Source organism: Falco punctatus, assembly GCF_963210335.1.
Source record: "Falco punctatus genome assembly, chromosome: 1".
Taxonomy (NCBI): Eukaryota; Metazoa; Chordata; class Aves; order Falconiformes; family Falconidae; genus Falco; species Falco punctatus.
The window spans coordinates 21,920,015-21,935,666 of record NC_137580.1 but is presented as its reverse complement, the minus strand read 5'-3'; the positions used below and the strand labels follow the sequence as shown (position 1 = coordinate 21,935,666).

The window sequence follows — 15,652 nt, the reverse complement described above, 5'->3', positions numbered from 1 at the left end:
TATCTTCTTGCTTATTTGCTGTCAGTGAGAAAAACCTGAAACTGGGGAAAAGGTGAGCTGTAGGGGGGGAAGTCAGGGTGGCCAGAGCATGCTCACAGGCTTGGACATGGCAATGAAGTGAAGTAAAACCATACTCTGCTGCAGACTGCTGCAATGCCTAAATCTGGGGAAGTCTTCAGATAAGTGAAAGATGCACAGGTATTGATCAAAGTGTAATAAAGATAATGATAAATTCTAGTAGCATCCCAACACAGTGATGAGCTAACTTACACTTAAGAAAACTATGGGAAGAAAAGCAAGCCTGAGAGCTGCAGGTAATGGAGAGACAGAATAAAGAACAGGGATATCTTTTATTCTCAAATTGGGTGTCACGTGTATGGTACAGATAAATTCCTAACAGAAGTGTCCTATTTCTTTAAGCCCACTGAATCTTTGACTTGGACACCAACTTAGCTCCCCAGCCAAAATTTTCACCTACAAGCATCTAATTATATAATACCAAAATCTATATTTAGGTCTCTAAATAAATGTGACCTGGATTTGAGAGTTAGCTCTACCTGAAGTTTCTTTAACTCTGCAGAGAAGTCAATGAGTACTGCAATTTAAATCCACTGAAAATTAGGCCACCTGGCAAGACACAAGCCATGTATCTTGTGAGTAGTGTAGCCTGCTTGGATGGAACAGGAAGAAGGGAGGACAATGGCAAAAAAGAATTGTTACATGATTATTTTTTTGGGGGGTGGGGTGGTTTTTTTGTTCTTTTCCCTCTCGCTTCCACCTCTAGACTGCTGTCTTAAATGGCACCAGCCTGTTGTTCACTGGCAAGAGAACGGTGACTTCAAAATACAGCATCTGCAGTCAGGTAGTTTTTCTCCTTGCCCCTTGGTAAGCCAAATCACACATCATGTTGTCGTGTGTGTGTATATTAGGACAGCACAGTTCAGACCCCTTTATCAGCTGAGAGACAAAACTGCATGATAACTCTGAAAATCCTTCTGAAAGTCTGTGGCACTTCTGATTAAATCATATATATGTGTGTGTTTATACATATGTAGGTTATTTATATGTGCACACATACATTTATATCTACAGTTTATAGTTCATGTAATGTTGACAGAGGAAAAAAAATGCAGCACTGAGCAAAGCAAAACTTTTTGTTGGAAGGCTGTGTACTGTTTAGGGTACTTTATCTGCATAAATCCTGTTTTTAAGAGACAGTGGTAGGGGAATGATATCAGGCCTGAGCCCTAGGCTTTACATCAAGCTGTATTAGGAGTGCCTGAGAAGCCAAGCTTATGGAAAAAAGGAAAAGCGCAGTAAGATCACACAGTTTTCTCTGCCCTCACTGGTTTCTTTCAGTCTCAGACATGTCAGTGCACTCTTCTCTCATGGGGAAACAGTATGGAGCTGAAATTAATGCTTTTTCCAGTAACTTGTTTCATACAATTGTAACTAGAAATTAGCAGAAGACATTTTGCTCCTTTCCTCTTAAACTGCTTGTTACCTCCGAGCAAGTGGTCTTGAGTTTTATTTCCCAAGCAAGATCAAAGAAAACCGATCCCCTTTGCTTCCTCCCTCCTTCCTCCCCATCAGTCAGTGTGTCCAAAGAATAGCAAAAGGTGGTACCTACAGGATTCAGGAGAATGGTGAGGAAGAGTTCACCTCCTCGGATGCTTTTGTCCAGCTCCTGAGGACCCCCAGGATATTCCTTGTAAAAAATAGTATGAGTGAAAAGGCCACAGGTCTGTCGAGGGAGCACCTGAGAACAAAGTAACAGTATCATCACGTTAACTTCTTCCTGCAAACTCATCCTGGCACAGCCATCCCGATCCCTCCAGCAACTCTAAGAAATAAAATCGCAACCCTTTCTGCCTCTGGGCTCTGGCACGTTTATGGGCCCCTTTGTGCCTCCTGTACTCTCACGGTAAGCAAGGGCGGTCCTGCAGAGGTGGAGCTTTCCAGATGCCAGCTCCAAAAAGCTGCCACACACATGTGCTTGGCTTTCATGCAGGCGGTTTTATTCAGCTCATACACTCCTAAGTGTTTCCCAACATTTGGGAAAGGAAGAAAACAAAAAGCCAAACCTCTCTTCCTTTATCAAGGTGAGTTAGTTTATTAGCAGATAAATTGTGCTTCCTGGCCATCTTTTCTATCACAGCCAATTAATCTTACTGTTCTTGGGATGCTGAACTGAATTGGTACTCAAGGCTGCGGACTGCCAAAGACCTGCTGCTTCATACTTTGCTCAGTCCTGAAAACCATACCCAGCCCCTCATTCCCATTTGTGAAATGCAGACAGGACGGGTGAGATGCTCACATGAGACCAGCCTGCGGTCGGCCTCCTATCCCATCCTAAATCAGGAGGCTGCATGCTGGGAAGAAGCCAGCTAGCAGGTGTGGGCAAGCAAACTCATGTTGGAGGACTGGAGAGTTTAGTTACGTTATTAGCTAGGTACTATCAAAAGGCTCTGGTAAAGACAACTATCAGGGCTTGTGAGTATTGCCTAATTCATGCAGAGACAAAATTCAGCAGTGCACTTACACATGCATTAAAGCACTCTGCTGAATATAGGTTTTGTTTGTTACTTTATCTGAGCAGAAAAGCAAAGACAGTAACTGGAGAGAAACAAAAGGCCTTCCAATGTATATGTAAATGTACTGCTGACTTTGAGCCTATTCCAATGGTAATTGGACTCTGCGAAGTAACTTCTTGTGTTTAAGACATTCCTTTTGTCTTGTTTAGGGGACCACAGTTTTGATTTAAAATGTGTAGGCAATACTAGAGTCAGCTGGGATTTTAAGGCAATCTGGGACTTTCCCTTGAAATATTTCTAATTTCACTTATGCATATTCAGGTTTTGCATTTCACATATCTATAGGGTTGCATGCAGCTGGCTGGTAAGACAGGCCAAATGATTTTATACATTTTCTTGTCCTTCACGCAAGTGTGTATGGGAGGAGCCTTCACTTTCCTTGCACAAACACACAGTCTGGAAGTGTCAGGCATGCGTCCGGTCCCTGGCTCTGGGAATTTCAGGAGCAAAATTTGGAATGAAACCTCGGCCTCCGAGAAGAGTCTTCCTTGCTGGAGGAGATTACTTACACTTGCTCACCTTCCCAGGTGGTGTTTTCTACTCCTTTCATGCATAAAGATGAACTAGAGCTTGAAAGATAGGTCTTAAGCAGTTTAATGAATTTCAAAGTATGTGTTTGTAACTCGGTTGATAGTTGATGGGACTACAGGTATGTTTGGTTTCTGAGGATAATGTTTGCAGTTGCCCGAGTTGTGTGACTATTTAGAAAAACTGGCTGCATAAAAAATGCACTATTTTGGCACCCTTACAAATCCTCGATCACAGAGAATTTTAATGACTACTGTAAAACTTGAAGCCTTTGGTAAAAATAGCACACTTTTGAGTCACTTAAAGTAGTATTGCTATGAAGCATGGAAATGCAGTGTACCATGATGCCATTGTGGATGAAGCCCCGTCTGTACCGTGCAGGCTTCAGGTGTGGGTATTCTTCTGTGCTGGTCACTCGGATGTGCCAGACCTTCTTCCAGGCCTCATACAGCTGGATGTGAACTGGGTAGACCCCAGAGTGATGTGGAGCCACCGCGTACCCCATGGCAGTCGGTATGCCGTGCTCCTGTGGCAAAGCAGAGGGAGGAATATATTTAGGAACAGTAAAAGAACATGTAATTATTCAAAGCTTATTTTTCCTGCAGGCAGCAGTGTTGGAGAAGCCGTTGTCCTTGGACAAACTTGTATCTATTTGTATGTAGCGTGAGCTAAAAGTGGAGGAGAGATGGGGGAACTGGAGTTACAGTTTGATAACTGCAGAGTGATAAATAATCCTCTTGAATTATGTTGCGTTACTGTTACATGGAATAGATTTGCCGCCCCGTTCATTACATACTGTCTGTATTTTAATATGCATCCTACGTGTTTGGTTCTTTTTAAAGGCAATCCGGTAAGCCGATGCTGTTTATTTACTAAGTTATCAAACAGCATTAGAGCAGTAAACAGGTGAAAAAAAAATGTTGTAGTGACATATGTGGGATTTTTTGTTTCCTATTTCTGGAATGAGAGCAAGATTCCTTCCTGTTTTAAAACACAAATAAATCAATATCCCCTGTAGCTTCTAAATCTGCTTATATTTTTTCCATGGTATTAAGGTAGTAGCAAACTGGTGTTTGACAGGCATATTTTTCATTTCATAAATATTTATTTAGCTCTATTTCTATGAGGAAATATGTACATTCCCATGAATATAATTTATAGGTTATCTTGAAAATATCTTCCGATGGCACAATGAGGTAGTTAATGTGCAGGCGGAAGGAATTAAGGAAGAAGATTTAGTGTGAGTGGGCATGTTCCCTGCATTCCGGACGCCCTCCTGCCTTCGTTGTGCTCCTCATCCCTCCAGCTCCTGTTTTAGCGTGGGCTGTCTGAAAACCCCATCTGATTATGAGGCCTGATAACCACATCTATAGACCAGGATATATTGAAAAGAGAGCAAATTATTTGAAGGGTAAGCTACATGTGTGAAAACAAAGTAATTGGTTTCACTGGTCTGAGTGACTGTTCAGAAGCGCATCCAGCGTTTGTTACCAGCTACTGGCAGGCAGAAAGGCTGTGTCCTGACTCTTCTGCCCAGGCTCATTTCCAGTAGGTCCACTAAGAGCCCTTTTGAACTCTTCCATGACATCTCCAGGTTGCAAGACTGTCCTGCTGCTCTGGCTCTCACCAGATCCCTTCCTGCACTCCGGGTGTCTACTGAATTAATTTTACTCCTGTACTACATCAGCTGTTTTCTGTTCATATAAAATTGATGATCAGAGGGAAATGGCTGAAATGTGAGACAATTATTTTTTCATGTTTTTTTATTTTGTCCTTCCTATCGCTCACATTATCCAAGAACTGTTGATTACTTGAATTCCAGGAACAGCAAGTTCTGTTGGGCATCTTCAAGTACTTTGCAGAAAGGTTTTTCGCTCATTGACAAAAATTAAGTTAAATTTGTAGGGAATGCTTGTACATACATCTTATAACACAACCACTTCAATTTATCCATTCCTTATTAGTAAAGATCTTGGGTTACTGGATGATCTTGAAAAAAAGAAACCCAAATTCACTGTTTTGCAATTTACTCAGAGCAAAATGTAATTTCTGCTTATCAATGTTGTCACCTACCTGAAAGGCATGAGTCAATTTAAGGATGAAATGAGGAATAGCTCTATAATGAGAAGTGTTAAATCACTCTTTTCCCTATTTTTTTTTTGTCATCAACATGTATAAAGGAAAAAGCTATATCTAAACATTTCTCAAAAATCTGACCATTTATTACTCTGCCTGAGTAGTCTATGATGCTTGCGCTGTCAAATACACTGTGTTAACTTACATATACTGTATCAACTTGAAACTCTAAGCCTCTGTTAGGGAGTATAGAGACATGTAAATGTAAGGCAAATGTGTCCTGAGCTAGATAATGAATGCTGCTCTGAATGATATGTTCTAAAGTAGGTATCTGGGCAAATACATGTAAAATCCTGTTTACTTACTATGTGCTGCTGGTATTGCCATAGCAACAGAATAGTGAAATGGTAATGTGCCATTCACAAATAATATAAAGCAGCTTTTCACAGGTTCCCAATATAAAAAGCTAATTAGCCTCTGAATAAAACCTGCACGCTACATAGTTCATCACACAAATACATGTCCGTCACTTGGGTTCCAACTGTGACTTTAAGAAGAAACAACTAACAAATAATCAGATTTTCTTTGGTCAGTTCCATGTTCAGTTTACTTGGGTAAATTAAATATTGTATGTAGTCTTCCAGTGTTTTCTGTTGTTCCCTTTCCTTTTTCCCCTCTCATTTTGTTATTCAATTTAGTTTAGGATTGAGAACTAATGTTAAAGGAGGAGTGTATGTTTGAATCTGAGCTATTGGGCAAAATAGGAGATGCCTGTAGTGAGTACATTTCCTTACCTATTCTAAGCAAAAATTTCCTACAGGATTTTGTTATTTTTACATCTAAGATTTCTATATTTTTTTTTTAATTTCAAAATTTGTTCAAAAATTTTGTGCATGTGTTTGGTTTGGAAAATTTCGGCACCTTTTTGGCACTGAGAAGAACAGCATCATGTTCCTTTGCATGCTTAAGCTGGGACCCCAGAGCCACTGATTTTGGACAGGTTAGATTTGTATTCCTATTTTACTTGTGCATTGAGAGCCTGTCAGCTCTAGTTTAAATGCCTGTAAGCTGAAGCTGCAGCAGTGTTCTGGATGAGTTCAGCATTAAAGGAGGATCACTGCTACAACCTGTGAGATGAGGGAAGATGATTAAAACCATAGTTCTGTTTTTGGCAGAAAATTCCCTGAGTTGTTGCTACTTCCTATGCACTGGTTTGCATCATGGAGCGGTCTCGGAGCATACAACCTGCCTTGTTTTAAGAGCTAGACCAGGCTAGAGGATGCTTTCCAGGAGTACGTCTCATGTCCTTTGTGTACCATGGCACCAGTGAGCACATGCTATGTGGAACATACTAATACCAGCTCAAAATAACCCTCCTTCTGATGCCTGCATGTAGCCAGCACATCTGGCCAGCGGCAGTTGCTTCCCAGGGAAGAGCCTGGGGAGCTGCTGTCTCACACGTGTGCTGATGCACCCAAGCCAGAGCAATGGGAATTGGAGACTCACAGTCTTGCCATGCAGCCTGGCTCATCTTTGCCTCCTCCAAAGTTACCTTGCCCAGAGCCCAGGCATAGGACAGGTACTTCTACAGGTGATCTGAAAGGCTGAAGCAATCTGCCAAAGCTGCTTATCTCTCTCAATTATCGTCTTCGTTCAAGCGAGTGAAGATTTATTTGAAACTTCTAACCTCTTTTGACCTTCCTATTCATACCGAAATGAGCTGCACTTGCCATCAGTCAGCAGTTGCTGTGTGTACTTATTCTGCACTTGTGCAAAATGCCTCTGCTGGAGAAAAGGCAGGTAATGCAGAATGAGCGCTGCTCTCCGGAAGGAGGCATATTTGCAACAAGCAAGTTTGCTTCCCTACAGCAGTTTTTCTGTGAGTAGATGTTGGAAATGTGAGTAAAAACCATCATATGGAAGATTGACTGTTTCTATTAGCAGGACCTTGTCCGGCAGAAACCCTCTAGTTTTTGATTTCACCAAATATTATATGTCCTTGTTAAAATGCAGTACAAAATAAAATGAAATGAAAACTAAAACTGTTGCAACACAATGGCATTCTGGCTCTTAAAGATCTCTGATTTGTTTTACAGAAACATCTACTATTGGCCATTGTCAGAGAAAGACCTTTTATTTTATTTTATTAAATCATATGCCTACTGTAGATCTTTTCACACAGTTAAACTGCAAGATTGCCTTTGGTTTAAAAACTTTTGTTAGATGAAAAATGTAACAATGCAACTTCAGATAAGTTTGCGAAGCCTTTTGAATTTGTTCAACAGTAGGTGATAGAGTAAATGTACTTTTTTAAGATTTTACCTTCTGAAGTTAAAAGATTTATATCAGCTTTGCATACTTTTAGTACTGGGATATATTTCTAATATTGCTGAACATGGGTGAGATTTCCTAGAAGAGATTATATGTTACTATGTCAGTTTAAAATACTTAGTAAAGTTTCTCTTATTTGATAAATGAATTTGCTACTTCCTTGCTTGTCAGCACTCACAAAAATGTTGTGCTGTATTTTACCCTTTATGGATGCATGATTTTTATTCTCAAGGGTTATATTTCTGTATAATTTTTATTGAATAAATATTTCAGCCTTTGATTACTTCTAGTTCAATTCTAAACTTTAAAAATCTGTTTACAAGCTCTCTGGCTAGACAAGACTGTTCAGCAAACAAGAGGTGATTGTTATTGAGATATAGGGGCTCTGTGCATTGATATTTGCTTTCACTGCTGTTTTTTCATCTCTGTGGTGTGTTTCCTCACCACGTGGCTGTACAGTGCACCAAGCACAGTACAAAGGGTCTTAATGAAGTGGATTTTCTGGTGTCAGCGTCATTCCAGGATTGACAGTGACATAGGAAAAAGCCAGCTTTTCACCAGTCTTACATAGGAGCCTCCCAGGTATCACCATGACTCCTGTTATAGGCGTGCTCCACACCATTGCAGGCTACCAAGAGGCAGAGATGTTGAGATTTAAGATCTTAGGTTTCTGAGGACATGAAATAAAGAAAGGTGGTCCAGCACTGGGGAAGCTATATAGAACTAGGAAATGTGTAGACTCTGCACGTGTGTGGTAGCAAATAAAGCTGAAAAAGTAGAGACAGAGATTTGCTGTCAAAGCACACTCCTAGTATGGACAAAAGCACTCATGAAGATGGACTATTTCAGAAGGACCTTAAGGTTAGGCAGAATAAAACTCATCCTGTCCACACAGAGTAATGTTACCCTATACATGCAGACCACTTACAGAGCATTTTTAGTGGCAACCTCTACTGGGCATCTCTCCTTCGCAACATTAATGACAGATATTAATAGCGGGACAAATTAGACTCTTTTCATCACATGTAGATACTTTGCCTTTGGTATGTGGTCAGTGGTCTTCATGTTCTCGGTATTTAATTGGTATATTAAAAGCTCATGGTTTCTTTGTGGTTTGGGCAGCTCAAAAGTTTTAGGCAGAGGAAATGCTATTGTGCATCTGTAGTTGGTTTATAAACAGGAGATTGAAGCCAAGCAGTGTGACTAGACAGGCTCTGAATTGATTATTTTATTTTTTTTTTTTGTACGCATCTCCCTCACTTCTTCATATCAGATCACAGCTACCTTTTTACAGTCGATGATAGTTTTTGTCCTATCTCTACCATACTTTGGGCACATGTGCTCACAAAGGAGCACAGAAGATAATCACTGAGCAAACAAATTGAGGAACAAAATAAAGAGCTATAGGCTTTGGATTAAATATAGTCTATGTGGTTTTGTCAGATATGAATGTACAACAGGGGGGAGGAAGGATATCTTGTGATTAAAGGATGGCACAGAAAACTTGGTTCAATTTATTTTTGGAAGACGTACTACCAGAGACTTCTGTTTGCACAGTTTGTTTACCTCTTTGTGTATCATTTGCATTGTGTATAAACAAGGAGAATAATACTTGAGATATTATCAATTTGCAAAATTTAATCCAAGGCTTTATCCCTTAGTGTCTTTAAAGGATTTTGGCATCCTCTGATATGAAAACAAAACAAACAAACAAAAAACAAACCACCAAACCCCCCTCCCAAAATCACAAAATATGATCAAGTCAAACCCAATTGATAATCAAAATAAATGTAATTTGCCATTTCCTTAGCAGGGCTCTGAAGCATACCATTCATATTTATGGAAATAAGATGACACTGGGATAGCAAAGTTCTGGGTAGCCTGCTACTTCACCACAGTTAAAAATCTCTGGCTTTTGTTCCTCTGAGGCTGAGGATATCGTGAGTGCTTGAGAAGAGGTTTGGCAGCAAGGGCTGTGGGGATGGGGCTAGGAATAGGGAAGCTGTGGGGCCCATCATTTGGGCATGTGTGGACAAGGATTTTGCCAGGCACTTGCGGTGCTGCCTGCTGGATCCAGAGCAGAGGGGCAGTAACATTTATGAAAGGTGTGAAAAAGCCTCTTCCTCTCACCAACTAGGCATGAAACAATGATAAATATCTTAGGGACACATAAAGTAATTTGGAATGTTCTTATTAAAGGCAGTCTCCTGGTTCAGAAGCAAGTCACATGTAAGGGAATCCTTTTAAGACTGTTGATTTTACTAAGCCACAGATACACAGAGGTATACATATCTGCACTGAAATCAAGGCAATTAGATACCTAATTAGCAATTAGTTGAATGTATACAAAACTGTTTAGATATGATTTCCACATGTATTTTGTGATACACCTGTTTGAGGCAGGCTGCAATTGTAAGCCCCCATTTTATAGAGCATCATTATGAGGTATGGATAAATCTGTGTAAAACAGAATGAGGCCTTTTATACGGTTGCCAGCTCTTAACACCTGTATTTCTTGCCTGTATTCAGCAGACTGTATGTGTATTTGAGCTCCTGCAAACCAAAGATCATGCATACAGTGTAAATAGAAAAGCCAATAAAACTTATGCTTATTTATGTACACTTACAGTTCCATGGGATAATATCCATGAAATACTGTTTCAGGTGCAATGGTTTCTATTTATTAAGCTTGACTTTAACCCACAATACTCAAGAGAAGGATGTTCTTTTTATGAAACCTTTCCCCCCAGTGAACAATGTCAACCCCAGACTCTCTCACATGGAAAACCTGTTGACTGTGATAGGATTTGGGTGCAGGTTTCCTGAGAGCGTGATGTGTTTTAGCTTTATTCTAAGGTGACAAAGCCAGGAAGGGCCAACAGGTCTTCATGAACAGATTTTTTTATTGCGATATTTGGGGTCCTAAAGCAACCTTGACTGGTCATCTTAGGTATAATGATGCGCTCTCCGTTCCTGAAGACCCTGTTACCTTCTTACCCATGTTTTTAAAAAAAATAACAAAGAAACACCACATTAGGTGAAGGATGAATATGGTCATACTTCTAAATGATTATTGCAGCTTTTATTCCAGAAACTGACACAAAGTGTCTTCTCTACCTGCTGCTAAAACAGGAGGTAGGGAGGATATGGTCAATAAATGGAAAATGCAATAGAAAATGGCATCAACATCAAGCTGTGTTCCCCTGAGTATAATACTAAAGAAAGATATTAGAGCACAAACAAAACATTTATAACATCAAGCAGATTTTCTATGTATTGTTCTAGATCTCTGATTTAAATTTGGATCCACGCTGTGAAGTCCAAGAAGAATGAAAAGGGAGTTGCTTTTAACTCTGGAGGAATTATAGAAGCACAGCGGTAGAACAGGGAGTTCCTTTCCCAAAGAAGACATGATGCTGAGGATAAGAAAGCAGGGGAGGATGCAAAACTACTCTGAAGTCATGGCTGGGACCTCTCTGATAGCTATCAGGAAGGTCGTCATATCAGGAAGATAAATTTCTCCCACAGAGAGAATTTCACAGGAAGCCTTTTGAAAAGAAATGTTCTTGTAAGTAAATTGTACAGCTCATATAGATTCAAGGTTAAGAGGTTCGTACAACCCCTGTCCAAGTGTTAGCAGGAAATAAAACTGTAATAACAGCAGCCTTTCACTGACATCAGCTCCTTATTTATAGGCACCCGAAGGAGTCTCTACCCTTCAATGATGATAGGGACATGGAGTTTATCTTTCTGTAGTTCAAGTTGCAAAGAGATTCTATTAGAAGCCTTGTTTTCACACTATGCTATAGATTTTACTCCTAAAGGTGGTTTGACCTGGAGGACCTCATGTTTCATGAAAATGCTAGGAGAATTTCCCTATAGGTTTAAAGAAGAATGGGTGATGTATTTTTGAGATACAGATTATTTTTAAAATTACTCTTACATTTAAAATCCTAACTATACTTTGGTCTCTGGGCCAGACTGCACAAAAGGCGTGAACAAAGCCATGCCAGAAGCGAAGGCTGACAGCAAAGCAGAACTGTAGAAAGGAAAAGTCACCCAAAATGCCTCGGTGCTAACAGCCTGCTAAGCAGGAGAAGGGGGTACACCTGGCAAGAGGAGTAAACAGTTAAGCTATTTTTAATGAATTTTCTTTAAAGGTTGTTAGGAAAATATTGTTGTAAACAAGGGAATAAATAATTTCCAACTGTTTGTTCAGGCATCTGCTGGTTCCCTGATGCGCCTTGGCTCACGTGTGGGATGGGAGGAAGGGGCAGCTGCTGGCTGGCCTTTTGGAGCTGCAAAGGGCTGAGCTTTGTGTTCCCGAAGCAGCAGAGAAAGCCCTGCTGTGTCACTCTGCTCTTTTGAGTGGCTCTGGTTGCTTGGCATTTCTATGCCTTGTCAAAGACCACACAGTGTCTGTTCCAAAGCAAGCATGTATAGAATTCAGGTTTTCTTTGTCACGCTTAATAAGCAGGTAGAATTACTCGGAAAGGACTCTAAATGGTACAAGTATTCTGAACTCTGGGTGAAGCTAGGAGGAAGATAGCTCTTGTAAGTTAACAACAAAAATGAGCAAAAATGAAACATTATCTATAAATATTAGCAACAGGTTAGCTATGTAAAAAGGAGATTTTCAAGCAGATCATCTGAAAAAAAGCACAGTGAAATCCAGCCGCTCTTCTTACTTGCTTTGTTAGCTTCAACATTTCTCACAAACCACACACAATGCTCAGGGTTCTCTGCAACTTTCTTCCTCCCCTATTGAAGATGTTTGCACCAGACTTCAGGAAGCTGATAACTTGTATAATAACCCCCTTCCTAAAGCTTAAAAGGCCAGCTGATATCTGCTGAGATGTCACTGCTGCTGATCCCTAAGGTCTCGTAAGGTTGAAGGGCTGCTACCTCTCCACAAAGCCCATGTCAGTGAAAAACGCTAAGACAAAATTAAGCCCAAATTTAAACCACAGAAAGGCTTTTTTGGGGGCTGAGTTTATAATCTTGCTGCCTTATTTGCATATCTATGCAAATATATATGTGTGTGTATAATATAGATAAACATAAAAACAGCTTGGAAAGCATAGCTACAATACGCAAAGGTATCCCAGTAAATCTTTTGGCGACTTCTACTCACTATTGCAAATTCTTTGTTGAGGATCATCTGCTCCACCAGTGACGACTCATTGTGGAAGAGATGAGGCTGCATGTGACTCCACATATGGGGAAACCACCAAAACTCATTCACGGACCTCAACAGCAGGTCATCACCTTCATCTTCCTCTTCAGTCCCTGCAAAAGAAAGAAACAAAAAAAGAAGGTAATAAAAAAGCAACGGCAGAAAAAGTCCATTCTATTGTTTTGCAAACACAGAAGAGGCTGCTGTAAAACCTACTGTCCTTGGCCTGAACGTCTCCCTGTGCTGTAGAAAGGCTCTACCATATCACAAAAGGAGTGAGGTGAATTACTGGTGGTGGTAACTATCCCTCTCTGTTCCTATTCTATTCACAATTTTAACTGATAGTAAATCTCACAAGAATTCATTTTCAAGGGCTGATTGTTGTGCTATGTACTGCAGTAGGAGTATTTAGAAGTTCAGGCTCCCCATGAAGGTGCAGATTGGATGGGCTTCTATGAACCTGCTTTGGTCTTGCCAGTTGCTGCATGGCTGTAGCTGGTCAAGGTGGCATCACAGGGAGGTGTGCGCCAGAGTCATAGAATCATTCAGGTTGGAAAAGACCTTTAAGATCATTAAGTTCAATTGCTAGCCCAGCACTGCCAAGTCCACCACTAAACCGTGTCTCTAAGTGTCACATCTATGTGTCTTTTAAATACCTCTAGGGACGGCGACTCCACCCCCTCCCTGGGCAGCCTGTTCCAATACTGGACAACCCTTCTGGTGAGGATAAGATGGTCTCTGTATGAGATACAGAGCTGCTGGCTAAAATATCCGGAGTTATTGTTATGTTTCTAAAGAAGGGAATATTACGTAAAAACAGTCTGATTTTAAAAAAATTATTTTTAGTGCATGTGATCTTGAAAAAACAACACACCACACTTTCTGTATTAGCTTGATTTTAATACCACACTACCTTTTTATCACATAACCTGACAACTTGGATTTAACAGGAAAAAGCAGCATCAGGAATATTATTGCTGGTTGCCAGGTCTCTAAGCAGTGAACTTTTGGAAAAGCAGACCAAAGATGATGTTCAACTAGTATTTAAAAGTTCAGCATGCATCAGTCATTTTCCAGCTTGTCCTGATAATAATGTCACTGTTAAGTACAAAGTGTACGGATACCAATGCCACCACCCACCCACCCACCCCCTACACACACTTGTATCTACCTTGTTATCAGCCTCAGTAAATTGAAATCTGGTAGTTCCTGGTAAAGTGTGAAACAAGTTTGCAATAGTTTCAAAATACAATGAGATGGAAAACATGAAGCTGTAATGGCAAAGGGATTCCAAATGTTGTTTCCTATGGTTCAGTATTCAGTTTTTCCCAGGATTAATCTTGAAGTAAAAACAACACAAACTCCTATGTTAGTGAGGAGTGTCTGCTTCAGGCAGAAGCAAGCGTGTGGTTATAACAAAGAAAAGCTTCCATTTGAGAAATGATACGATGCTGCTTCCATCATCTGCAGATGTGGGTCTGCAGTGCTTTTTCAAACTGGAAAGGCTAAGGTACATTTAGTAACTTTGCCCTCAAATTACTGAACAATATTCAGTTTATTAGCAGTCTTCTTTCTTGTTCCTTCACCATTTAAATGCTTTTATAATTGCTTTTATTTAGCTGCAGTTCAAGAATTGTCAGAATCAGTATACTGATGCAAATGTAAGTATCTTTTCTTACAAGCTTTTCAACGTTTTGCAAAACTAGTTGGAAGGGAACGCTCTGTGGATGTCACTGCTTTTGTGGCATGAGGCAGGAACATGCAGAGCTGGCTGGTCGGTGTGTGCACTTCAGCACTTTATTTTTATTTTTCACTTCTGCAGTGCTTTTTGAAGCATACTACTACACAAGGAGAGCATTACTTTGAAACTTTCTCCTGGTGTCACTGAATCGCTTCACTCCCCTCTTTGCAGCACTCCGCAAGTTCTAAGAAAGTTGCTCCCACTGACGGGAGTGCTGCTGGAAAAAGAAAACAACCTTGTTTACGAGGTAATTCCTTACTGAAAATAAAGGAAGGATGACTGCTCCTTCTGTGAATGTCTGCTCCTTCGTGCAAAACTTCTGTATGCAGCATCTGTGGAATGACCGCTTTCTTGTGTTTTGGGGTATGTAGTTCGCTTGCAGTCACCCAGACACATGCAAAGGGAATGTGATTAGGAGAGGAAACCTAATGCAGGCTTTTGACATAAGAGAGAAGAGAAAGGGCTGGGATTTTGTGAAGCCATTGAAGATCTCTTTGCTTACCCAAAGGTAGAAAACTGAAGATAGGGATGAAAAGCAAAAAAAGTGGGTATTTGAAATGTATAAAGAACTACAATCATTTGACATAAGATTTAGGTTGAAATATAATTTAGTGCCTTATTAATATTTGAAGTAGGCTATGGTTCTTGAAATAAATTCATTATTTTAAACCCCTATTTTTTTCTACTAATTTCTTTGTAAATTTTGATACAACTAATCAAACTTTGCACTTTCTTTTACCACAACAAAAATCAAACAAGATAAAGCATAACCCTTTTCACTTTAAAAAAAACACAACCCCACCCTGTAATGGCAGAGCTGGAATAGAACGGTTGGAAGTTTAACATTTGGTGGTGGTGTGGCTTTTGAGGATAATTTTCTTTACAAACCTATAAAACAAGTATTGTTCAATTTTATAAATTTAAAAAAACTCATGCAAAGGTTTAATGGTGGATTTGGTGAGTGCTTATATGGTTTAAATATTTTCGCCCAATCCCTTATTCAGAGTATTAGAAGCAAAACAGGGGATTTTGAGGATTCCATTTCTTGTACAATCAGCATTCTTTATGTAACTTTCTATCTTCATTTTAATGTAAAATCTGAAAAATGCAGTAGATCTACAATCAAGGAAGCAAACGTATATCTGCTTTGAGATGCAGTATGCACTTTATACAGGTAGGTAATAATTCAGAGTTTGTTTGCGCATA

General features: G+C 40.0%; 1 protein-coding gene across 5 annotated transcripts in view; it reads right to left on the bottom strand.

The window, feature by feature from the left end:
- The window catches only part of LOC308058201 (bifunctional heparan sulfate N-deacetylase/N-sulfotransferase 4), a 161,941-nt gene that overhangs the window by 41,851 nt on the left and 104,438 nt on the right, over positions 1-15,652 (bottom strand). For all 5 annotated transcript variants that reach the window (XM_080373614.1, XM_080373612.1, XM_080373616.1 and 2 more), the window contains 3 exons: positions 12,664-12,818; positions 3,463-3,648; positions 1,631-1,759 (listed from right to left, as the gene is read on the bottom strand). In XM_080373614.1, the coding sequence (XP_080229740.1) occupies positions 1,631-1,759; positions 3,463-3,648; positions 12,664-12,818 (470 nt within the window). The remainder of the gene's footprint in view (positions 1-1,630; positions 1,760-3,462; positions 3,649-12,663; positions 12,819-15,652) is intronic.